The 26566-nt window shown below is 46.3% G+C and overlaps 1 protein-coding gene across 1 annotated transcript in view; it reads left to right on the top strand.

The window, feature by feature from the left end:
- Positions 1–26566, top strand: part of TF (transferrin) — a 587202-nt gene that overhangs the window by 255792 nt on the left and 304844 nt on the right. The window contains exon 10 of the mRNA XM_033958374.1: positions 20793–20889. Within this exon, the coding sequence (XP_033814265.1) occupies positions 20793–20889 (97 nt within the window). The remainder of the gene's footprint in view (positions 1–20792; positions 20890–26566) is intronic.

The raw sequence follows: 26566 nt of genomic DNA, 5'->3' as shown, positions 1-26566 counted from the left end.
CGATTCACCCTGTTTTCGATTAGATTCACTGTTAATGACACCGCTTTTTAAGTTTAAACAAAGTATAACAATAAATTTCACAACAACAATAAATTTCACAAAGTACTTAAAAAAAAAAAATCACATTTTTCCATTAAAGCAGTTCTGGAGACATTTGCTTGAACAGTCTTTTTTCCCAGTCCATAAGCAAGCAATATGAAAAAGATTTCCTTAATTATCTACTCAAACATTTTTGCTATTTACTTTCATTGTACCTAGACTATTATTCAGTAGAAAAAATTGTTGCTGCTGAGTGCACCAATCCAGGGCAAGCAGACGCTTCCCCCATGTCTTAATAACAGACAATGGACTTTTCCTCCAGGAATTTGTCCAAACCTTTCTTAAAACCAGCTACGCTATCTACTTTTAACATAACTTCTGGCCACTTCATTTTTAAGCTTAGATCTTTCCTTCCAAACAGAGACCTTGCTAGATGTCAAATACAGCACAAGGTAACTTCACATGGACTTAACTGTGCAGGAAATGAATCTCCTCATACACCCACCATATAGTGCAAAAATGTGCAAAGGTCTGTTTTTTTCTTTCGATCACTACATAGCCTAATGCCACACAAGCAGCGCTGTTACAAACATATTCTGAAGGTCAATGCTAAGGTTGACAAAGTTTCCTTCCTTGGACCAGAAGGAGATACTGACAAACCACTGGAAGAGATTCTAAAACAACTACCCAGAAATAACACCCAAAGACCCACTCAGTGTGTGAACCAGTTGAGTGGAGTGGACTAACTGGGGGTGGAAATGGGCCCAGAGTTTGCTCAGCAGAATTTCCCAGACTACCTCTTCCTCTCAACACACTGACATGCTACCACCACCACCAACACTAGGAACACCTCACCGAGTATGCCAGCAATGCTTATAAACTTTATAAAACACATTATTATATTTTCTTATAAAGCATATATTTTAACTGAACTCAGCCTTGCCATTCACAAAAATAGAAAAGTTCCCATTTCAAGCTGTCTCATGTACACTTTTCAAATCTAACATATTGTAATCACAAAACAGAAAATAAAATTATTTTTTCTACCTTTTGTTCTCTGATCAATATTCAAATCTTGTTGGTCCCAGGCTCTTGTTGTCTTGCTTGCCAGGGTCTCCTTTCTCCGTGCTAACCATCCGTCTGCCATCTCTGTTCTCCCCTTCCGTTTCCCTTCCCTCTCCCGGAGATCTGGCATCTTTCCTTTTTTTTGTCTCCATCCACAGATTCACCTTTTCTCAACTCCCCACCACCCCAGGATCCACCATCTCTCCCTTTCTGTTCCCAACTATCCTCCTATCCAGTATCTCTATCCCCCCTCCACACCATCCCCTGTTTCCAAGTTCTCTCCCTTTCTGTTCCTTCCCTCCCTAAATCCCATTATGCACCATCTCTCTCCCACTCCTCTGTTTTTAGACCCATTATTTCTAACCCCCAAAGTCTGGCATATGCACGTATCTTTGAACCCCCCCTTCCCTCTCTCCCTCTGTGTACTTTTACACCAGGACCCCCCTCCCCCGAAGGTCTGTCCCCCCTCAGAAGGGCTACACCCCACCCCTGAAGACCTGCACCCCCCGAAGGACTTTACCTCCCACCCGAAGGTCTGTCCCCCTCTGAACGCCTAAACCCCACCCCTGAAGGCCTGCACCCCCCCCGAAGGATTGTACCCCCCACCCGAAGGTCTGTCCCCCCCTGAAGGCCTGCACCCATCCCGAAGGCCTGCACCCACCCCGAATGCCTGCACCCACCCCGAAGGCCTGCACCCACCCCGAAGACCTGCACCCCCGAAGGCCTGTCCCCCCCCCTTGAAGGCCTGACCCCCCCTTGAAGGCCTGCCTGCTTGTCCCCCCTTGAAGGCCTATCCCCCCTTAAAGGTCTGCCTGTCCCACCCCCTTGTAGGCCTGTCCCCCTTTAAAGGTCTGCCTGTCCCACCCCCTTGTAGGCCTGTCCCCCCCTTGAAGGCCTGACCCCCCCTTGAAGGCCTGCCTGCTTGTCCCCCCTTGAAGGCCTGTCCCCCCCTTGAAGGTTGGCACCCCCCCAAAGGCCTGCACCCCCTTGAAGGCCTGTCCCACCCCCTTGTAGGCCTGTCCCCCCCTTGAAGGCCTGCCTGCTTGTCCCCCCTTGAAGGCCTGTCCCCCCCCTTGAAGGCCTGCACCCCCCCTTGAAGGATGGCACCCCCCCAAAGGCCTGCACCCCCTTGAAGGCCTGTCCCACCCCCTTGTAGGCCTGTCCCCCCCTTGAAGGCCTGCCTGCCTGTCCCCCCCTTGAAGGCCTGCACCCCCTTGAAGGTCTGCACCCCCCCCCCGAAGGCCTGCACCCCCCCGAAGGCCTGTCCCCCCACTTGAAGGCCTGCCTGCCTGTCCCCCCCTTGAAGGCCTGCACCCCCTTGAAGGTCGGCACCCCCCCCTGAAGGCATGCATCCCCCCTGAAGGCCTGTCCCCCCTTGAAGGTCTGCACCCCCCCCCCGAAGACCTGCACCCCCCCTTGAAGGCCTGCCTGCCTGCCTGTCACCCCCCTCCCCCTGAAAGTCTGCCTGCCCGCCCGCCCGCCCCACCCTGAAGGCCTGATGCCCCGACCCACCCCGAAGGACCATTCGCCCCCCTGGCCTCCCCGCACTACCTATGAAGCAGCCGCAGCAAGATCGCGACGTCAGCTATCTTTGCGCTGCTTAGGAGCTGCTTCCTGCGCCGGGCTACCTTAAGCTACTGCCCCCCCCCCCCACGCCCGAAGGACCGCTCGCCCCACTGACCTTCCAGCACACCTATGAAGCAGCCCGCAGCAGGATCAAGACGTCAGCAATCCCTCAGCTGCTTGGGCGCTGCTTCCTGCGCCGCGGTCCCGCCCCCTCCTCTGACGTCAGAGGAGGGACGGGACCGCGGCGCAGGAAGCAGCGCCCAAGCAGCTGAGGGATTGCTGACGTCGCGATTCTGCTGCGGGCTGCTTCATAGGTGTGCTGGAAGGTCAGTGGGGCGAGCGGTCCTTCGGGCGTGGGGGGGGACTGAGCGGCAAGGCCGGGAACACCCCCTCAGGGCTGGTACCCGGGGCGGCCCGCCCCCCCCGCCCCCCCCCTAGGTACGCCACTGTGTGTAGGTGAAACTGTCTCCCAGTTCCCTTACCAATATTAAAACCTAGTGAAACTGCACAAATCATGGCATTATTTTCACAGCAGGCAGCATAAAAACCCTTGAGGGCTCTCACCAAAGTCATTGTTCTTCATGTCCTTTCAGCTGCTTCCATATCTGTAAGGGTTGCTGACATTCATTCATTACTTCTCAACCCACATCGCTAAAACCAGGCCATAGAATCACGTGCATCCACCCTGCCCTGTGCACAAACAAATATACAAGAATGCATCACATGCTGATTACACACCACTTGAGCCCCTCCACACCTACTCAGCAGCCCAGACCCGCGCCAAAAGTCTGAAAGTGCAGCGCGCTCCAGGCATTGCAACATGTTCTTCCGGGGTCAATTACACACAGGCAGTCACATGAAGGACCCAAAAATGTCCGGGTTAAGCACGCAGCCTGTTCTCCTCCTGCACTGTAAGACAATACTCTATCAGAGCTTCCACAACTAATTTAATTGGTAATTTCCATCTAGTTATGTCAAAAATGTGCACACCTTTCCAGCGGCGCCAAAGCTCTCAGACCAAGACAGGATCGGGACGTGCTCAACAAACGGAAACACCCCCTCCTCCCCGGCCCCCTCACCGACTCAAAAGACAGTAAATTTTTAACGGAGCAGAGCACAAGGTTCGGGGGAGGGAGGAGGCGGAGCACTGCTCTAGTGTTCCGATGTTTATTCCAAGTGCCAATCTCTAGTTTCACTCCATATAATGTCACAATGTCTCTCCTCTTCAGCACTAGGAAACTTCCTGGATGTTAAAGTCTTAGAACCTTCTCAAGGCCTCATTTGAAACTCTTTCCCTTACTTCTTAGAATCCTTTTGGCGTCATGGAAACTTGAATGCCAGCAAAATTCATTATATTTATTTTCCTTCACCATTCTGTATTAGAATCCATATCAGTTTCATTTTAAACTATTCTAATCATTCCAATACAGTTATTCCCTCAATTGCAGTAGCCATCTTGGTATCCATTAAAGTATATGAAGAAAATAAATTTCCTATATTTCCTTTAAATCCAAACTTTTCTCTCTCATATAAACAACTAAAAAAAAACCCTATCAATTTCCTAAATATTTACTTCCATAAATAAATTAAACTCTAAATCATAGGTGTTTCTTGTGATGATAAAAATTCCTTAAGTTTCTCTGGGTCATCAAATTGATAAAATTTCTCCTTGTAAGTAACTCTCATTACTGCAGGGTAATACAGTCCATATTTAGCTCCCATATCCTTCAAAGGTTGTCTAAATTGTAAGAACTTTTTCCTAATTTGAACAGTCTCTTTTGCAAAGTCCTGTAGAATGATAATTTTGGAATCTTTATATTTTACTTCTTTAACTTCTTTTGATGCTCTTAAAATTTCCAGTACATGTTGGAATCTTAATACCTTAAAAATCACAATTCTTGACTTATCATTATTTTGACTTCTTCTCATTCCAATCCTATGTGCTTTTTCTATCTCTAATGGAACTTTTATTTTAAGTGGTAGAATTTTTGGAATTACTTCTTCCAAAAAGGTAATCATATCCTTCCCCTCAGCTCCTTCCTTTAATCCAAGTATTCTTAAATTCTGATTTCTAGATCTGTTCTCCATATCAATCATTTTTTTTATTTAAGTCCATTAAGATATTATGATCTTCTTTATTACTTTGTTGTATGTGCTCAATTTTTTCTATTCTATTTTCTATCTTATCCATTTTATTAGTTAATATCAAATTTGCTGTTCATAATGTTCATTTCTTGTTTCATTTCTATCATATTCAAATTTATCTTCCTCATTTCTTCCAGTACCTCAATTATATCCAAGGCATCCATAGGCAGAGGCACCTCACTGGACGACTGCAGATCTTCTTTTAGTCTTTTTGTTTTTCCTGCTGCCTTAGTATGAGATTCTAGTATCTTCTGTTTATTTGAAAACATTTTCTTTTGTTTGAGTTAAATTAGAAGAAATATCTATTAATTAATTCAAATAATATTACTCATGGGAGGGAGCTCAGCCGTTAGCCTGCCATCTATCTAGGCTCCAAGTTCTGGAATCCATGATACTATTGCTAAAGGTCATGGCAGCCATTTTCTTATGGGAACTGCAAGGGACAGTGATAAGCGATGGCACACATAAGAACATAAGCAGTGCCTCTGCTGGGTCAGACCAGAGGTCCATCAAGCCGAGCAGTCCGCTCACGCGGCGGCCCATCAGGTCCAGACCTGTTATGTAACCCTCTATTTATACCCTTCTATCCCCTTTTCCTTCAGAAAGTTGTCCAATCCCTTCTTGAACTCCAATACCGTACCACTGGATCACGAGGCATAGACCTGGGGTGGGAGGAGCTGGTGTAGCTCAGGATGGGAGCAGGAGGGAGTTTGAATGCAGTTGAATGGGGGTGGGGGTGGGGGTGGGAGGCAGGAGGGAGATCTAATGCAGATTGCTGTGAGAAGGAGTGCAGATGTGCTTATGTGAGTCCCGACTGAATATCGACTGGGACCCCCACATAAGTACCAGCAACTATCTTCAATCCAGTCGGACCCTGATATTTAATGGCAGTGCCTGGACACGATCTCCATCATTGAATATCCAGGTCTACTGTAGCAAGCAATGATCAATGGTCAGCATTTTGTTTTTTAAAATCTGACCCATGTTGGCTGAATATTGACCAGCTACTTTCTCAATCAATTACGGATGAAAGATTAGATTGGTTGAGATTGTTCCATAATATTTTGACACATCTATCTTCAACATCTTATGGAAGACAGAGTGTTGGACTAAGTGGACACATTTTGCAGTATCATCCCAAAGATATAGTGGCAGCAGTTGCAGGATGGGATTACAGGAGAGACGAGTGGAGTTTGGAAGGGGGTAAGGGGTTCTCGGTTTGATTTTCCTCTTGGCTTAGCTACTAAGCCCTGGCTTTCCATGCTCACTCCGATCACAACTCTGTTACAGGCTAGCTTTTGAGATGCGTGGGGTCTGGCTGTGCAGGGCACCATGAATGAGGGGGTACTGCTATAATAGTGTGCATCCCTATAACCTTCCACATCATGTGGGCAAAGAGAAAGAAGGGAATCTGGTAAAAGGAATAGTAAGAGGGATGTTGTGCTGGAGTCACCAATAATAAAGGAAGGGGCATTGTGTCAAAGCTGTGGCCAATTTCCATTTTTGGAAAAAGGCACTAGAGTCAATGCTACCTCAGCTCCCCAAGCCAACTACTTACTCTGTGGCTTGCTAGAGCTTTAGCAGGTGGACTGACACACAATGGATTGTTATGAATACATGCCTTTGGGTTCACTGATTTTCTGTTAAGCATGTGATGTTTGGGATTTTCAGTCTGAGGGCAGGAAGCACCATATGCAAATATAGTCCTGGGAACAGTGGAGCAACTCAGGGCTGGATTAACCAATAGGCCCAGTAGGCACGTGCCTAGGGCCCAAAATGGTCACGGGGGCCCAATGAAGAAGCCCCCCCCCCCGATTGACAATGCAGGCCCCCCCTTCGATGGAAAGTAATACAAATGAGCAACGTGGGTAAAAAAGGCAAGGGGAACTGTAATTTTGCAAGCGGTGCTGCTTGCCCAAAGCTTCCCTTTGATGCAGCTTCCTATTTCCACCTGGGCGTGTCAGAGAGAAGCTTTGGGCAAGCAGCACCGCTTGCAAAATTACAGTGCCCCTTGCCTTTTTTACCCGCGTTGTTCATTTGTATTATTTTCCGTCAATGGAGGGCCTGCGTTGCCGATCGGGGGGGGGGAGGGTGCCGTGCCGTGTTGCCGATCAATGCTTGGGGGAGGTGTTGCCATTCTAAAATAAAAAAATAGGAATGAAAGATGAGTGGTGAGATGGGCCTGGGGTGGAGGGAGAGAGAGAAGGGGACAAGGCAGAGCAGGGCAGATGATGGATGTGGGAAGAAAAGGGCAGGACAGATGATGGAAGTGGGGAGAAGGGAGCAGGGCAGATGATGGATGTGGGAAGAAAGGGGCGGGGCAGGGCAGGACAGATGATGGAAGTGGGGAGAAGGGAGACAGAAGGGAACTGGGCAGATGATGGAAGTGGGGAGAACTTGTGCCCAGCCATCACCTCCTCACCACTGCTACTGCTTTCCCACATGCTGGATGGAGGGAAGAAGATAGAGTTAGTGAGATAGTGGAGGGGTGAAGGAAAGGGGTGGCAAGCTGTGAGTAGACACAGTGAAAAGAGGGAAACTGAGGGCTGAATAGTAAGAAAGAATTAAATTTAGACAGAGGCAGAAAATAGAGAAGAAAGACCAGAGAAGGAAAGGGAAGAGAGAGGAGAGAGATGCCAAAGAACGGGGAAGGACACAGAGATATCACATCTGAATGAAGGAAATGAGAAAGATGCTAAAAACCACAGGGGGGAGGGAAGGAGAGATGGAAGGAGAGAGATGCCAGATTATGAGGGGAACAGAGGGAAGATGATGGATGCCAGACCAAGTGGTGGAGGGAGCAGGAGCAGAAATGGCAGAGGGAGACAAACATTTTCTGGAAGGGGCAGACAGTGGATGGAAGGAAGAGAATGATGAGACGATGAGGAAAGCAGAAACCAGACAACAAAGGTAGAAAAAAAAAATTATATTTTTTTATTTATTTATTTTTGCTTTAGGATAAGGTATTATTGTAGCTGTGTTGATAATCATTTATTAATAGAAAATGGAAATAAGATGGTACTGTTTATTGAACTAATTTTAATACATTTTTTACAAATTCAGAGACCATAACTCCTTCCCTCAGGTCAGGACAGGGATAATGTAAAAGCAGTATAGTTTACTGATCTGAAGAAAGCTAAGAAAGAAATGTATTAGTCCAATAAAATGATGGGCACTAAATTTTCTTCCCACTATGCCCCATGCCTCCTACCCAAATGCAAAATATAAATTGGTGGGCTTCCCAAAGCCCTGCCAGCTGAAGATCTCTTCCTCTGGGAAGGAAGGGGAGTTTTGTTCAGAGATGTTTGGAGGTTGCATAGAAGAGAAACTAACTGTACACTGGCACTGGTATGGTAATCTTTGTTTTGTATTTTAAAATAAAAGAAATAAAGTGGAAATAAATAAGTAAATATATGGGGGCGGGGGCATGGTGAGGTGGGGGCGGGGCATGGTGTGGTGTGCACTAGTGCTTTGGTGCTCTTTGCTGCATCCTTCGGCTTCCCCCCTAGCCTCCTGCTCTTACCGCAGCCTGCAGAGAGGATCGCCGGTGCTCTACGCCACTGTTCTTCAACTGCCAGTCCACGGACCGGTGCCAGTCTGCAGGAAATTTTTGGCGGTTCGCGCAGGGCCGGCGAGATTGACTCAATTCAATTTCCTGATGGTCCGCGCAGGGCCGGCAAGATCAACAGCTGAAGACCGCGCTGGGCCAGAGAGATCTTGGGGAGCCTCCGACAGTGACTTTCTCCCCTCTCTGCAGCTCTCCTTTACTTCCCAGCTCAGCAATTCACAAAGGCAGCCTCGGAGCTTTTGCTGAGTCACGGCTGCCTCTGATGATGCAACTTCTTCTTTCCTCAGAGGCGGCCCGACCCAACAAAGGACCCGAGGCTGCCTTCCTGAATCGCTGCGCTGGGAAGTAAGGAGAGCTGCTGGGTGGGGAGAAAGCCACTATTGAAGTCTGGGAAGTTTCTGGGCAAGGGAAAAAAAGGGACTGCTGCTACTGGAGAGGGAGAAGGAGAGATACTGCTGGGAGGAGAGGAGGGAAAGGAGTCTGGGAAGCTGCTGGGCAAGGGAAAAAAAGGGACAGCTGCTACTGGAGAGGGAGGAGAGATGCTGCTGGGAGGGGTGGAGGGAAAGGAGTCTGGAAGCTGCTGGGCAAGGGAAAAAAAGGGACAGCTGCTACTGGACCTGGAGGGAAGTTGCTGGGCAAGGGAAAAAAAGGGACAGCTGCTACTGGAGAGGGAGAATGAGAGATGCTGCTGGGAGGGGAGGAAGGGAAGAGAGTTACTGCTGGACAGGAGGAGGAGGGAAGGGAGAATGAAAAAAGGAAGGAAACAGCTGGCAGGGAGATTAGAGGAGGGGAAGGGGAGAGACAAGCATGAGAAAGTAGAGAGATTGATGATAGGAAGGGGTCAGCAAAAAAATAAGCATCGAGGGACAACGATGGTAGATCTGGTGTAGGAGAGATAAAAATGAAGAGAGCAGTGAAGCTGGAATGAATCATGTAAAAAGGAGAGAGGGGGTGCAAGCTGGATGGAAAGGGGAGAGGGGCATAGAAAGAAGACAGATACCATATGGAAGGGGGAGAGAACAGACAGTGGCTGGAAGGGGCAGATGCTGGATTGAAGAGACAGAGAGGGCAGACGCTGGAAGGAAGAGAGTGAAAAGAAGATGAAAGCAGAAACCAGAGACGACAAAAAGTAGAAAAAAATAATTTTATTTCTATTTTGTGATTAGAATATATCAGATTTGAAATATATATCCTGCTAGAGCTGGTGTTAGACATAACTGGGGACTGCAAAGCCCAGGTAGTGCTTCTTTAGCTTCCAGCTGGCTTAGGACGCTCTCTGAACAAGGGGCAGTTGCCCTAGTTGCACTCCCCTAAAACTATTCCTGTCATGTGTGACTGCAGTATTCTGTTAGCATGATATTTCTGTGTAGCATTCTGTAATAATTTGGCTTGTTCCGTTTTCTTGATAGTAGAGGGGATATATGTGAAGGGGAGGGGAGACGAGGTTTTGTTGATCCTTGCTCTGTATTATTTGTATTTATAAAATGACAATTGTATAGAATATTGTTTCTTTTTATACTTTAATAAAATAGATTCAATATAAAATCATAACTGAGACTTGTGCGGATGGGATCAGATGGTTTGCGAAAACCGAGCTCGCGGAGAAGGGGCGGAAACGGGGTTTTTAAATTTTAGTCCTAGTAGTTTGCTGGTCCACAAAATAATTATTTTATTTCTGCCGGTCCACGGGTGTAAAAAGGTTGAAAAACACTGCTCTATGCGATCCTTGCAGGCTACCACCATCCTCAGAAGCATGTTCCCTCTGACGCAATCCTGCCCCTGACATCAGAGGAGGGGTGGGACTGCACCAGAGGGAACGTGCTTCTGAGGACGGTAGTAGCCTGCATGGATCATTTAGAGAACCGGCGATCCTCTCTACAGGCTGCGGAAAGAGCAGGAGGCCGGGGGGAAGCTGGAAGATTCAGCAAAGAGCGCCAAAGCACTTGTGCACACCATACATTTCTTTTCTCTCAGATCTCTCTAGTAACCATCTTCTTTAAATACTCTTATTCACTCTCTAGTAATTTCATGAATAGACTATTACAATACCCTTTATAAGAATATAACAAAAAAAGAAATAAGATGCCTCCAGATTGTGCAAAACACTACTATAAAAATCATATACAATGCCTCTCTTAAAAATATCCTCTGGGGGTCTCATAGGGGTCTTCACCCTTATTTTCATGAAGGTCTTACTCCTGATTCTCCCTCAATATGTAGATTCTATACCATAATTTATAGCGATTCATCTTTTTCAGCTGGGTAAGAGCCCTTTACCCCCTTTGCTTAATAAAAAGATCCTGTTAGCATACCCCTGTAAATGTTTGGTTCGTTACTTTGGGACTAAGTACACTTTCTTTTTACCATCACAACTAAGAGCCTTTTTGGATCTTAAAAAGATCTCTGGAGACAAGTTGTGATCAGCTGGATTTAAGAATTATGGGGTTGTTAAGCATAGTCAGCTTTCCGCTATTAGCTTTCTTCTAATTTTCTCCATGAAACTTAATAGATCTTCCTGGTAATTTGTGGTCTAAGAAAGACAATAATTTGTATACTACCAATGATGTTATTTTTTCTTTTTTCACATTTTATGTTCTGTATTTCTGAAACAATAATTAAAAAAAAAAAATCCATACTCTCGATCTCTGGTGGTGATTTCAAGAACATTTGCAATGCTAATTTTTTGTGGGTAGGATTGGTGTAGTTTGGAAAAGAGAAGGCTGAGGGGAGATATGATTGAGTGGAGTACAACAGATACAAGTGGATCGATATTTCACTCTGTCAAAAATTACAAAGACTAGGGGATACAATGAAATTGCATGGAAATACTTTTAAAACCAATAGGAGGAAATATTTTTTAACTCAGAGAATAGTTAAGCTCTGGAATGCATTGCTAGAGATTGTGGTAAGAGCGGATAGCGTAGCTGGTTTTAAGAAAGGTTGGACAAATTCCATAGTCCATAGGAGGAAAAGTCCATAGTCTGTTATTAAGACATAAGAACATAAGAAGTTGCCTCCACTGGGTCAGACCAGAGGTCCATCTCGCCCAGCGGTCCGCTCCCGCGGCGGCCCATCAGGTCCGTGACCTGTGAAGTGATTTCTGACCACTTCTATAACCTACCTCAAGTTCTATCTGTACCCCTCTATCCCCTTATCCTCCAGGAACCTATCCAAACCTTCCTTGAACCCCTGTACCGAGTTCTGGCCTATCACTTCCTCCAGAAGCGCGTTCCATGTGTTCAACACCCTCTGGGTAAAAAAGAACTTCCTAGCATTTGTTCTAAACCTTTCCCCTTTCAATTTCTCTGAGTGACCCCTAGTGCTTGTGGCTCCCCACAGTTTGAAGAATCTGTCCTTATTTACTTTCTCTATGCCCTTTAGAATTATGAACGTTTCTATCATGTCCCCTCTAAGTCTCCTCTTCTCCAGGGAAAACAGCCCCAGCATTTTTAACCTGTCAGCGTATGAAAAATTTTCCATACCTCTTATCAGTTTAGTCGTCCTCCTCTGCACTCCCTCGAGTACCGCCATGTCCTTCTTGAGGTATGGCGACCAGTATTGAACACAGTACTCCAGGTGCGGGCGCACCATTGCGCGATACAGCGGCATGATGACCTCCTTCGTCCTGGTCGTGATACCTTTTTTGATGATGCCCAGCATTCTGTTTGCTTTCTTTGAGGCTGTCGCACACTGTGCCGATGGTTTCAGTGATGTGTCGACCATCACCCCAGGTCCCTTTCAAGGTTACTCACCCCTAGCAGTGTTCCCCCCATTTTGTAGTTGAACATCGGGTTCTTTTTCCCTACATGCATGACCTTGCATTTCTCTACGTTAAAATTCATTTGCCACTTTTTTGCCCAGTCTTCCAGTCTCGTTAGGTCCCTTTGCAGGTCTTCACAGTCTTCCGTGTTTCTAACCCTGCTGTAGAGTTTGGTGTCATCAGCAAATTTGATAACCTCACATTTTGACCCCGTCTCCAGATAGTTAATAAATATATTGAACAGTAGAGGTCCCAGCACCGACCCCTGTGGAACTCCGCTCGTGACCCATTGCCAGTCTGAGTATTGGCCCTTTACTCCAACCCTCTGTTTCCTGCCTGCCAATCAGTGTTTGATCCATCGATAGATATCCCCTTGCACCCCGTGGTTCCACAGCTTTTTAAGTAGCCGCTCGTGAGGTACCTTGTCGAAGGCTTTTTGGAAGTCAAAGTAAATAATGTCTATGGATTCCCCCTTATCCATCTGGCTGTTTATTCCCTCAAAGAAGTACAGCAAGTTCGTGAGGCATGACCTTCCCTTGCAGAAGCCATGCTGGCTCACCTTCAGTCGTCCATTGTTTTCTATGTGTTCGCAGATTGTGTCCTTTACCATTGCTTCCATCATCTTTCCCGGAACCGAGGTCAAGCTCACAGACCTGTAGTTTCCCGGGTCACCCCTTGATCCCTTCTTAAAGATGGGCATGACATTTGCTATTTTCCAATCCTCTGGGATCTCCCCAGTTTTTAGGGAGAGGTTACATATTTGGCGAAGTGTCTCTGCTATTTCATTTCTCAGTTCTTTTAGTACCCTTGGGTGGATGCTGTCCGGGCCCGGTGATTTATCACTCTTCAGTCTGTCTATCTGTCTGAGGACATCCTCTTTGCTTACCTCTAGTTGTACCAGCCTTTCGTCATGTTCTCCGTTTATAATCACCTCGGGTTCTGGGATATTGGATGTGTCCTCTCTGGTGAAGACTGACGAGAAGAATTTGTTTAACCTGTCAGCTATCTCTTTTTCCTCCTTTATCGATCCTTTCCTGTCTCCGTCGTCCAGTGGTCCCACTTCCTCTCTGGCTGGTTGTTTCCCTTTCACATACCTGAAGAAGCCTCTGCTTGCCCTGGATCGGTAGCATGGAATGTTGCTACTCTTTTGGTTTTGACCAGGTACTAGTGACCTGGATTGGCCATCGTGAGAACGGGCTATTGGGCTTGATGGCCCATTGGTCTGACCCAGCAAGGCTATTCTTATGTTCTTATAAATTCTTAACTTAGTGCTGGTACATGTTTCTGAATGTGTATTTGCAAGGTTTTGTTTTACATCACTCAGGGGAAAATTCTAAAACCAGTGTTTACACTTAGGCGTCAGAAAGCGCCCTGCTGGCGCCTAAGTTAATTGACAATTGCCATGGCAAGCTTTATATGCCTACCGACGCCTAAATAAAAGGCACCGAAATTGTGACTAGGTAGCAGCTTTAGGCCGGAAGTGGTGTTAGGAGGGCTAAAGAGGCTACCTAGTCACGCTTCATGCCAAGATAGGCAGATGAAATGTAAATCTGGAAAACCTTAGTCTACATTTCAGCTGCTTTTCTATGCTGCAGGATCCTAAAACCAGCCCATTGCTGCCTTAAGATGATCATGATAGGGGATTTAGTCCTGATCAGCTGAGCCGACAGGACTCCCCAAAGCTGTGGCTTCGGGGAGATCTGCCGGCTCTGCTGATTGAGGGGAAATTCCCCTGCTACGATCAGCTGAGCCAGCTGCAGCGGACAGAGGACCCCCAGTTGGCATGAGGGATGCCAACTCCCTCCTGCCTGACACCCTCAAACATCCCCCTTATGAAATGAGCAAGAGAGATGCCCACTCCCTCCTGCCTGACACCCCTCAATACCCCCCATCTGAAATCAGCAGGAGGGATGCCTACCCCTCCTTCCTGACGACACTCCCCCAACACCCCATCCCAATACCCCTGATACCACATCCCTGACACCCCCAAGCTCCCAGCATTCCACCCAGATACCCCAAACCACTCCACAGCCCCATACCTTAAATGAAAATCCGGCAGGAGGGATGCTCACTCCCTCCTGCTTGCAGGCCTGCCTCTTCAAAATGCCAGGTCTTCCCCTTCCCGGTGCATCCTGGGATGTACTGGGAGGGACCTAAGGCTCTGATTGGCCTAGGTGGGTTAGATGGGAGGGTCCTTGGGCACCTGGGCCAATCAAAGCCTTAAGCCCCTTCCCAATGCACCCTTATTCATTTTGAGATACGCCAAATAGAGCTGTTTATATAAAAGATGCCACTTATTTCTATACATATCCAGGACGGGGCGGGTGGGAGGGAAATCTTGGTTTATTTCTTGATTAAATTGTTGGATGGGAGGGGAGGGATATTTATCCCAGGACAAGTAGGCAGCCTATTCTCACATATGGGTGACGTCATCGACGGAGCCCAGATGCAGAAGCCTCGCAAGCAGACTTGCTTGTGGAAACTAGAAGTTTCGAGTCAGCTGCACCACACATGCACGAGTGCTTTCCCGCCCAGCGCAAGGCGCATCTCCTCAATTCTCAGTTTTCCACGGAGCCGAGAAATCCGTCTTTGACTCTCTGCGTTTAACTTTGTTACTTCGTGCCTTCTCTCACCGCGGTTTGTGTTAATTTTTTTCACAAATCGCTGTTTTCTTTTATTTCTAGTAAAAAAAAAAATTATTTTCTTCCGGTCAACTGGAGGGGCAGGCTGCTCAGCTGCAGTCCAGGGGCTTCGACTTTGCGGCGGCTGTTTTTCCTCCTATGTCCCGGCCAGCAACGGGATTCAAGAAGTGTAGCCAGTGCTAGCGTGCGATTTCCCTCATGGACCCACATCGTCGTCTCAACTGCCTTGGGCCGGGCCATCAACCGAAGTCGTGCGAGCGTTGTGTTACTCTTTAACCTCGTGCCCGTAAACGTCATCAAATTTTAGTGGAGAAGCTTTTCGGGATGGACTCTTCAGTCACACCCTCGTCTTCGAAGGAGGCCTCGAATCCACCTTCTGTCGAGGGTCCTCCTGCCTCCATGACTCCGACCTCGAGAATCAGCAAGCCTTCTTCGTTTGCGGCAGCTCTTGCTTCCAGTACATCTGCTGTATCTTCCCCTGGTTCCTCAGGTCAGATAGCTCAGCAGAAGGTTCCAGCGGTGGTTATCAAGGTTGCTAAGAATTCCAAGTCGAAGCACATTTCCACTGCCACTTTGGTACCTCCAGCCAAAGCAGATGGTCTGGTTTCAGACGCGGATTCATCTTTGCCGGCTTCTTTCCAGACCATGTTAGAGAAGCAATTTATTCAGTTCCTTACTAATATGGGACCGAAGCTCGCTACTCTAATCCAGCCTGGGCATTCTTCAGACTACCGCGAGGTCGAGCCTCTCCCTATGCCTCCGGCTGAAGCTACACATTCTATGCAGGAAGCAGAGTCTCTGCGAGTGTCTGGTCTGGCATCTCTGCATTCGAAGCAAGGAGTAGATTCTTTGCAAGTGCCTCGACAGGAATCTTCACACTCCATACAAGGAGCAGTCTTTGGGAGTGCATCGAGATTCCTCCTCCAAGCCTCCTGAGCTTCGATCTACAGCTTCTAGCCCCATCCATTCCTTGGTGGCAACATCTGCTTCCATCTCCGAAGCCAAGTCTCCTCGATCCTTGAGACCTGCTTCCAGGCACCATTCTCGACGTTGATCGAGACCTACCTTGAGGCATACCTGCAGAAATAGCTTTTCTTCTAAGGAGTGTCCTTCTTCGATTAAGCCTCGATCATCACCTGCCAGCTCTACTAGACCTCCGACTCGATCAAGATCCCCGCTTCCAGACCTCGAGGACTCAGCGGCTTCTCTTGCTTTGTCCAAGTCTCCTTATTCTTTTGATGCCTATTTTCCTGCCGAAGCTTCATCTTCGACCCAGGCTGCCTCGAGGTCCTCGAGTCCCTCTCAAGGCAAGGCATTGGCGGATCAGCTATCTTTCTCTTCTTCGTCAGATGACTGCTGACTTGGATCTTCAGTTAGATGCTGGTTCTAAATACTCTAAGGAGTACCTCGAAGTCATGCATCTTCCTCAACCTGCAGAGTCACTTAAGCTTCCCCTTCATAAGCTTCTGTCTTACACTTTTACACGATGCCTGGAGACCCCTTATGCAATTCCTGCTGTTCCAGGCAAGTTGGACTCCAGGTATAAAACTACATTGCAAGGGATTTGAGAATTCGCAGTTGTCTCATCAGTCTCTGCTTGTGGAGTCCTCTTTGAAGAGATCCCATCCTTCCAGAGTTTATGCTACTATTCTTCCTGGAAGGGAAAACCATGGACAAGTTTGGACGTCACCTTTACCAAAATGCCATGATGTCCTCCAAAGTCCTCAATTATAATTTTCATTTTGTCACTTATTTCAAGTTCCTCATTGATCTTCTTCCAAAATTTCTCAGCTATTTAGTTACTCAGAAGCACTTCGAGTTTCAAGAAGTCATAGCTACATCTTCTCCAGTCTTCTTATGATGCCTTTGAGTTGTCCACCAGGGTGACTGCTTATTCTGTAGCAATGCGTCGCTTAGCCTGGCTTCGCACCACTGACATGGACCCTAATCTTTAGGACAGCTTGGCTAATATTCCTTGTACAGGCAATGACCTCTTTGATGAATCTATCGAGGCGGCCACTAAGAAATTGTCTGAACATGAAACATCCTTTGCTTCTATTGTCAGACCAAAACCTAAGCCAGCTCCTGCTAAGCCTGCACGACCTCTCCAATTTTCCAGAGGCGTTTTGCTCTGAGATCGGCTCCTTACACTCGTCCGCCTCCTAAGAAACAGCAGAATCAGAAGAAACAGAAATCTCAACCTTCTGCTGCACCTAAGGCTGCGCAGCCTTTTTGACTGTTTAAAACAGAGCATAACCTCCATCATTCTGTCTCTGTCCTCTCTTCCCCCATTGGAGGTCGTCTCCATCATTTTTATCACCAATGGGAGACAATTACATCTAACCTCTGGGTGCTGTCAATCATCAGGGAAGGATACTCTCATTTCACTCAGGTTCCACCAGAGCTTCCTCCAAGAGAGTATCCTTCCAGTCCATCCCAGACCGCCCTTCTTCTTCAGGAAGCTCAAGCTCTGCTTCGTCTCCATGCCATCAAACCAGTTCCTTTGGGACAGCAGAATAGGGGGCTTTACTCCCATTACTTCCTTGTTCTGAAGAAGACAGGCGATCTGCGACCCATCCTGGATCTCAGGGCTCTCAACAAATTTTTAGTCAAAGAAAAATTTTGAATGTTGTCCCTGGCGTCCCTTTATCTTCTTCTGGATCAGAACAACTAAGGAGGCCTATACTCATATTCCCATTCATCTGGCCTCCCATCAGTACCTCAGATATCGGGTGGGGAATCTGCATTACCAATACAGAGTGCTGCCCTTTGGCCTGGCTTCATCTCCCAGAGTGTTCACCAAATGCCTAGTAGTGGTAGCAGCAACTCTAAGGAACCATGGTCTTCAGGTGTTTCCCTACCTCGACGACTGACTTATCAAAGATTCAACATCTCAGGGGGTTATTGTAGCGACCCAACAGACTACGTGGTTCCTACAAAGTTTGGGATTCAAAATCAACTTTCCTAAAACACAACTTCAGCCCTCTCAGAATCTACAATTCATCGGAGCTGTTCTTGACACTATTCACCTCAGAGAATTCCTTCCGCAACAACGTCTGGAAGTGTCTTCCCGCTCTTCAATCTCAGCGAGACACATGATGGTACTATTAGGTCACTTGGCCTCCACAGTACGCGTGACTCCTTTTGCCAGACTTCACCTACGCATTCCTCAGTGGACCCTGGCATCTCAGTGGACCACTTTCTCGACCAACTTTCTCGACATATTACTGTCATTCCTTCCTTGAGACAGTCTCTTCGCTGGTGGATGCTCTCTTTCAATCTCTCCAGAGGCTTACTGTTTCAAACGCCCCCTCATCAGAAGGTACTCACAACAGATTCCTCAACCTACGCTTGGGGCACTCATCTCGATGGTCTCCGTACTCAAGGCCACTGGACCACTACGGATCGTCAGTGTCACATCAATCTGTTGGAACTCAGAGCGATCTTCAATGCTCTCAAAGCTTTTCAACATCTTCTTCACGACCAGGTAGTGCTCATTCGGACGGACAACCAAGTTGCCATGTACTATGTCAACAAACAGGGAGGGACGGGATCTTCCTCCCTTTGTCAAGAAGCTCTGAAGGTTTGGAACTGGGCGATCCATCACAACACCTTCCTCAAAGCTGTCTACATTCAAGGGGCGAACAATTGCTAGGCGGACGACTTTAGTCGTCCTCTGCAACCTCATGAATGGACACTCCATTCCTCGCCTCTTCATCACATCTTTTCAAAATGGGGAACACCTCAGATAGATCTCTTTGTAGCTCCCCACAACTATAAACTGCCTCAGTTCTGTTCCAGGATATATTCTCCTCTTCGCCTCGAGGCAGATGCTTTCTTACTAGAATGGACAAATCTCTTCCTGTATGCATCCCCTCAATTCCCTCTCATTCTCAAGACTCTTGTCATGTTGAAGAACACTCATGCCATGATTCTGCTTGCTCCTCGGTGGCTGAGACAACTTTGGTACTCCCTTCTACTTCAACTCAGCAGCAGGGAGCCATATCTTCTACCAGTTTTTCCATCTCTGCTTACACAAAGTCAGGGATCTCTGCTTCATGCCTATCTGCAGTTTCTACACCTGACAGCTTGGTACTTCTCAACATAACTCATCTTCAGTTTTCTCAACCTGTAAGAGACACTAGGCAATGCTACCACCAAAAATGGACTAGATTTTCTACGTGGTGCATTTCTCATGATAAGGAGCCTAGGAATTCCTCCTTATCTTCTGTTCTGGATTATCTTTTGCACTTATCCACCTCTGGGCTCAAGTCTACATCTATCTGAGTCCATCTCAGTGTAATTGCTACTTTCCATCAGCCTATAGAAGGGAAACCCCTCTATGCTGATCCGGTGGTTTCCAAATACATGAAAGGACTTTTCAATGTCAAAGCTCCTCTCAAACTGCCTCCAGTGGTTTGGGACCTCAATGTTGTTCTTGCTCAAATGATGAAGCCTCCATTTGAACCAATATCTACAGCTCATCTGAAGTATCTCACTTGGAAAGTGGTGTTTCTCATTGCCCTCACTACTGCTCTAAGAGTCAGTGAGCTGCAAGCTTTAGTTGCTGATCCACCTTTCACTGTGTTCCATCATGACAAGGTGGTCCTCCATTCTCATCCTAAATTCCTCCCTAAAGTGGTTTCAGAATTTCATCTCAACCAATCCATTGTTCTTCCAGTGTTCTTTCCAAAGCCTCATTCTCATCCTGGAGAATCAGTTCTTCATACTCTGGACTGTAAAAGTGCTTTGGCCATCTATTTGGAATGCACCAAACCATACAGAACTGCTCCGCAACTTTTTGTCTCCTTTGATCCAAACAATTTGGGACATCCAATCTCTAAGCGTACCTTCTCCAACTGGATGGCTGCTTGTATCTCATTCTGCTATGCCCAGGCTGGATTGCACCTACAGAATAGAGTCACAGCCCATAAAGTCAGAGCCATGGCAGCTTCAGTAGCTTTTCTCAGATCTACACCTATTGAGTAAATTTGCAAAGCTGCTACTTGGTCCTCAGTTCATACTTTCACTTCTCACTATTGTCTGGGTGTTTTCTCCAGACGGGATGGCCATTTTGGCCAGAGAGTATTACAAAATTTATTCTCCTAATTTGCCAACGCTCCCACCATCCCATTCTGGTTAGCTTGGAGGTCACCCATATGTGAAAATAGGCTGCCTGCTTGTCCTGGGATAAAGCACAGTTACTTACCGTAACAGGTGTTATCCAGGGACAGCAGGCAGCTATTCTCACATATGGGTGACCTCCAAGCTAACCTCCCCTGGTTGGCTTCTCTGCTAGCTATCTGAACTGAGGAGATGCGCCCTGCGGTGCAGCTGACTTGAAACTTCTAGTTTCTACAAGCAAGTCTGCTTGCGAGGCTTCCGCATCCGGGCTCCGTCGATGACCTCACCCATATGTAAGAATAGCTGCCTACTGTCCCTGGATAACACCTGTTACGGTAAGTAACTGTGCTTTTTCTTCTGTATTGTTATTGATGGAATTTAAGTGCTTACATTGACTATTAATGTCTGTATAATTCCTGGCACTTTGTATTAGTTTTGAAAATTAATAAAGATTTAAAAAAATAAAGATGCCACTTAGTGTGGATTTGCATTTTTGTATATTTTAATGTTGAGGGTCATTCCAGTGAAGGCCTTGGAGCATATTGCTTTCCCTACCCTCCAAAACCCTTTACTGTTTCCTTTTTCTAAATCTAATTTTCCTTTGCAATTATCCTGGGCCCTTAGTGAATCTACATGCTTTTTTCAGCTTCAGAATCCCAGATAAAACTGAAAAGAAAAATTGTATTTAGAAAAGGAAAAAGGATAAAAGATAAAGATTATTCAAGTACTGTTGGAAGCTTTAAAAGTACAAGATTACCTTCAAGTCAGGAATAAATTGGAAGGCTGAATGTTGTTATGGAGATGAGGTGGCAATTGGGTAGGTAGACTGAAATATGAGCATTGATAGTAGAATTGTCCTTCACACATTATAATGTCATTGCAGAAAAGGGAAGCAGATGCAATGACCGTAGATGGGGGTTACCTGTATACTGCAGGAGCATGTGGCTTGGTGCCAGTGTTAGCAGAATACTACAAAGAAGGTAAGTAGAAGTCTAGTGCATTTCCTTTTTGCTTCTGGTAAAGATTTAATAAACATTCTTGAAACTTTACTAATCTTTTGGAGTTTCCAGGTTACAAGTTTCAAAGAAAAAATTCTAATGTGTTTTTCAAATCTGAAAATATTCACTACAGTGCTGCTAGACATACACAGTGTTGTACATTAGAACATTCAAGACATGGCCCATTCTTAGAAGAGCTCAACAGACAAACATGACAAGTAGGAGGTTGGGGAATACATTAGGCATAAATGCTTTACATCAAGTGGAGGTTAGGAGAAGTGGTTGCATAAAAAGAGATGCTAAAAATTACCTTTCTCCAAGAACAAGCAGGCATAATATTCTCATCTGTGAGTGACATCCTTCACAAAGCCTGGTGCATGCACGGGTGCCTTTCCGCCCGACACTCAAGCAAGGGACAATCTGCCTCAAGTTTTCCGCAAAGAGAGGTTATGCTATCAATCTCTCCTCAGTGTGCCAAACTTTTTGATATTTTTGGTACCTTCCCTTATGGGTATTTTCCTTTATTTTCTTTATATTTTCCTTCCTTCTTTTGTCTTTTTGTATCATTTCTGATTTTTCCAGTTTTCTGGGTCCCTGAGGCTTTTTTTGTGGACAGGGAACAACAGTGGTTTTTGGGTAGTCAAGTATGCAAACTCCCTGGGCCACTAAGCCTTTTGACCTTGTGTCGGCCATTTTCCCTCCATGTCAAAGAGGATGCTGAGTGGATTTAAGAAGCATGCTCAGTGCAGCAGAATCATATCAGGCTTTGACCCCCCATAACTCGTGTGTTCAGTGTTTGAGTCCTGAGCACTGGAACATACACTGCAATCTCTGTTTGTCTCTGCAAAAGAGATCTCTTAAAGCCCACCTTAGAGGTCAGCACCCAAAAAAAATATCTAAGTGTCATCATAGACAGTATACTGAAAACCGCTCAATATGTGGCGGTGGCCAAAAAAGCAAACAAGATACTAGGAATTATTACAAAAGGGATGGTAAATAAGAATATTATAATACCTCTATATTGCTCCTTGGTGTGACCTCACCTTGAGTATTACATTCTGTTTCGGTCATTGTATCTAAAAATATATATAGCAGAATTAGAAAAGGTTCAAAGAAGAGCGACTAAGAAGATAAAGGGGATGGAACTCCTCTTGTATGAGAAAAGACTAAAGAGGTTAGGACTCTTAAGTGTGGAAAAGAGACGGCTGAGAGGAGATATGATTGAAGTCTACAAAATCCTGAGTGGTATAGAATGAGTACAAGTGAATTGATTTTTTTACTCCATTAAGAATTACAAAAATTAAGGGACATTAAATGAAGAGGGAGAGTTAGAAGCAATAGCAAAAAACGACAAACTGGAAATCATTGTCATAACAGAAACATGATGGAATGACGAAAACAAATGAGACACAGTACTACAGGGATACAAACTGTACAGAAAAGATAGAGTGGGGCAGAAAGGTGGAGGTGTTGCCCTATATGTTTGGGAAGGATTAGAATCCATGAGAGAGACTATGGCGGAAGAGAAAGAGAAGCTGGAATCCCTCTGGATCAGGATTCCCAGACACAATGATGCTGACATAAAGATTGGCCTTTACTATTGACCGCCAGGACAGAGAGAGGAGACAGACTCGGAAATGATGGAGGAAATTAAACAAGAATGTAAGACAGGTAATGTCATAATCTTGGGGGATTTCAATTTCCCGGGGATAGACTGGGACCTGGGAACCTCCAACTGTGGCAAGGAGGCAAAGTTCCTGGAAGTGTTAGGGGACTGCTTCCTGGAACAGATGGTAAGAGAGCCGACGAGAGGAAACATCACCTTGGACTTGGTCCTAAATGACATTACGGGTCCGGCAAAGGAAGTAGAAGTCACGGTCCTGCTGGGGACGAGCGATCACAACGTGATCAACTTCAAACTTGATGTCGGGAAAGGGAAAGGTACCAAAACCTTAACTACGACTTTAAACTTTAAAAAGGGAAGATATGACAGCATGAGAGCCATGGTGAAAAAACGGATCAAGCAAAAGATGGGCAAAGTCACAATGGTGGAACAGGCATGGTCCCTACTGAAAAATACTATCACAGAAGCACAAAGCCTCTACATTCCGCGGATGTCCAAAGTGAAGAAAACCAAAGGCAAAAGAGAGCCGGCGTGGCTTACCAAAGAGGTGAAGGAAGCCATAAATGAAAAGAAGGACTCCTTTAAGACATGGAAACGCACGAAAACATCCGAAGCTTGGAACAAACATAGAGATGATCAGAAAAAATGTCACAAGGCGGTGAGGGTTGCTAAAAAGGTCTACAAGGAGAAAATAGTGCAAGAGGCCAAAAATTTTAAGCCCTTTTTTAGATACGTAAAAGGGAAAATACCTGCACGGGAAGCGGTGGGACCGCTTGACGACCTGGGAGGTAAAGGGTGAGTCAAGGATGACAAACAAATTGCAGACAGACTGAATTCCTTCTTTGCGTCTGTCTTTACAAAGGAAGACACCGCAACAATACCTGACACAGTGAAAGTGTTCAAGGGAGTCGTACAGGACAGCATCACCACAGTAGAAGTGGACTTGGACCTGATTTATCACCAGATCGAGAAACTTGATGAGGAAAGAGGGAGCCCAAGCCCTCCTGGCCATATGACCCCCCCTACAAGATCGGGCAGGAGGGAGCCCAACCCCTCATGCCCTCGACTCACCCTCCTCCCACGTTCGCCCCCCCAAACCCGGCCATGTGCCTAAGACCCCACCCACAGGAGAGGCCTAAGGCTACTGGGCCTATTCTGTTTGGCCCAGTTGCCTCAGGCCCCACCTGTGGGCAGGGTTTGAGCCACCTGGGCCAATCAGGCCCTAAGGCCAGCCATTCAAGGGATGGCTGGTCTGCCGGACAAACGGGCTTGGTACCGTCTGTCCGGCCAACAATTGTAAGGTACGGGGGGATCGAGGGGTCGGCAGGGGGGGTCTCATGGGTTGGCAGGGGGGGCCGATCAGGGGATCGGGGGGCAAGCGTGGGAGGGGGTGCGTCGAGGGCAGGAGGGCCTGGGATCCCTCCTGCCCATATTTTAGTGGGGGTGGAGGATAGGGGGTTAGCCTGGGCAGGAGGGGTTGGGCTCCCTCCTGCCCGATCTTGTAGGGGGGTCGTGTGGCCAAGAGGGTTTGGGCTCCCTCCTGGCCCGATTGTTATCGGTGGGGAAAGGTTTGAGGATCGCCGGGGCAAGAGGGCTTGGACTCCCTCTTGCCCTGATCATAGTCAGGGAAAGTTCAGGGTGCCACGGGGCAAAAGGGCTTGGACTCCCTCTTGCTCCGATCGTAGTCGGGGAAGGTTCGGGGTACCGTGGGGCATGAGGGTTTGGGCTCCCTCTTGCCCCATCAATTCGGGGAAGGTTCGGGGTGCCGCGGGGCAAGAGGGCTTGGGCTCCCTCTTGCCCCTATTGTTGTCAGCGGGTCAGGAGGGCTTAAGCTTTCTCCTGGCCCGATCGTATCGGGGGGAGGGGTGGATCGCTGCAGGAGAGATGGATTATCTCTCCTGCCGCTTTAGCAATCCCAAGTGTTGTGTTTGGCGGCACTTGGTGGTATCGTTATTGCGGCAGGGGAGATGAGGCATCTCTTCTGCCCCGATGGTTGCGGTGGGGGTGGGTAGGTTGCCGGGCCACTGAGCTGATCGCGTCTGCCGCCATCAGCTCAGCGGCCCCTTTTTCGTCACTTATACCTGTTTTGAATTGGGTCTAAGTCAAAACATATAAGTGCCGACTAGGTAACCTGTGAAAAGGTTTGGTTATATCTGCTGTACGCCTAGGTGTAGGTCGGCCCACCTCCCGCCCTTTCCCCTCCTCTAGAAATGCCTCTTTTCGCTCTATGTGTTTAGAGGCAGGGGATAGGCCTAAGCTGGTTTTAGATATGTCTAAAACCAGCTTTGATTATGGGTACTTGGACGATCAGGATTTTTGATCGTCCAAGTACCCATTTAGGCCTCTTTTTAGATGTTGTTTATTTTTATTATGAGCCCCATAGTGCATACTAGAGCCTTCAATAATTATATTAAAAGCTATCAAACTTATCTATATAAATTAAGGAAAGCCTTCCAAAAAGTCTCTCACCATTTACACCATCACACCACTATCTTCGTGTAAGTTAAACATGGCAGTGGCGTCTTTTTTTCTTCCTTTAAATACACTCATCCAAAATTCATCCAATCACCAAACCTCCTTCACAAACCACTCCCACGTTCATACCAACGTCATCCATTCAAGTTTGGCATTCAACCCACTTGGGCTCACGGAGTTCAATTCATAGATCCATTTTTGCTCTCTATAATTTAGAAGTCTATTAACATCCCCACCCTCTCACCCAACTTTAATTTGATCTATAATCTGCCATCTTAGCTCAGTAATTGTATGCCCTTTCTCTAGCCAATGCGCTACTATAGGAGCCTATTCATTCTTAATTCAAGGACATGGTACAAGAAGCACAAAATCTGTATGTCCCCAGATTTAGAAAAGGGTGCAAAAAGAATCAAACAAAGGACCCGGTGTGGATAACCAAGGAAGTGAAGAAAGCAATAGAGGACAAGAAAAAATCGTTCCGGAAGTGGAAAAAGGACAAAACCGAGGAAAATGGGAAAGAGCACAGGAAACACCAAAAAGAATGTCATCGAGTGGTTAGGAGAGCGAAGAGAGAATACGAAGAGAGACTGGCTGGGGAAGGAAGGAATTTCAAATCGTTCTTCAGATATGTTAAAGGGAAACAACCGGCGCGGGAGGAAGTGGGACCGCTGGACAATGGAGACAAAAAAGGAGTCAGATTTAATGATGAATATTCTACATCTTATTCTTTATTTACCTATTATAAATATTCTGAATATTCTTACAATGCCCCCTAGCTGAACTTGTTCTTCTCTTTTTCCAAACTCTTTCTGTCCTCCTTAACTGCCTCCTAAGTAACAGCAAACCCTCATGAAACCATTTATTATTTTTTATGTTTGGTTTTCCTACCTTTAATGGTGCTATTTCATCTAACACCTCATGTAGCACCTGATTCGATGTTTCTGCCTGATCCATTAATGGGGCCTTCTTAAAATCCAGAGGGAACTTAAAGAAAGAAAGGTGAAATTTCATTTAATTCAAGAGAATGTAGTGATCTGTATTTTTTTTTAACCTTTCTTACCCAGAATTATTAGCTTGATTTTTTAAGTCAATGGGAGAGGAGCACAATCTTTTCAAACGTAACATCTAACCTATTGTTATGCTATCTCTAAATTGCTGTGGGTGATAGAAATACCATACCATCGAAGCTATCAGTGGTCTTCCTATATATAGTGGTCTCAAACTGACCCTGAAAATTGATCTGGCTAGCGTCTATCGATTCAGAAAACTTGAGATGAGTAATCACAGTCAAATTAATAAATTCCTTTAAATCACGCAAGGATACATGCCAGATCAAAAAAATATCATCGATAATACGCTTCCAGATCAAAATACTAGATATATAGGCAGACGGATAAATGTATTTACTTTCAAATTCCACCTTGTACAAGCGAGTGACTGAGGGAGCCACAATGGCCCCCATCACCACACCTTTAACCTGAATAAAAAAATCGTTTCTCAAAAGAAAAGTAATTTTTACAGATTACAAACTGAGCCATGGGCATTAGCAATTCTAATTTA

The sequence above is a fragment of the Geotrypetes seraphini genome, chromosome 9 (assembly GCF_902459505.1).
Source record: "Geotrypetes seraphini chromosome 9, aGeoSer1.1, whole genome shotgun sequence".
In the NCBI taxonomy this organism is placed as follows: Eukaryota; Metazoa; Chordata; class Amphibia; order Gymnophiona; family Dermophiidae; genus Geotrypetes; species Geotrypetes seraphini.
Note: the sequence above shows the minus strand (reverse complement) of the source record. Positions and strands in the feature narration are given on the sequence as shown.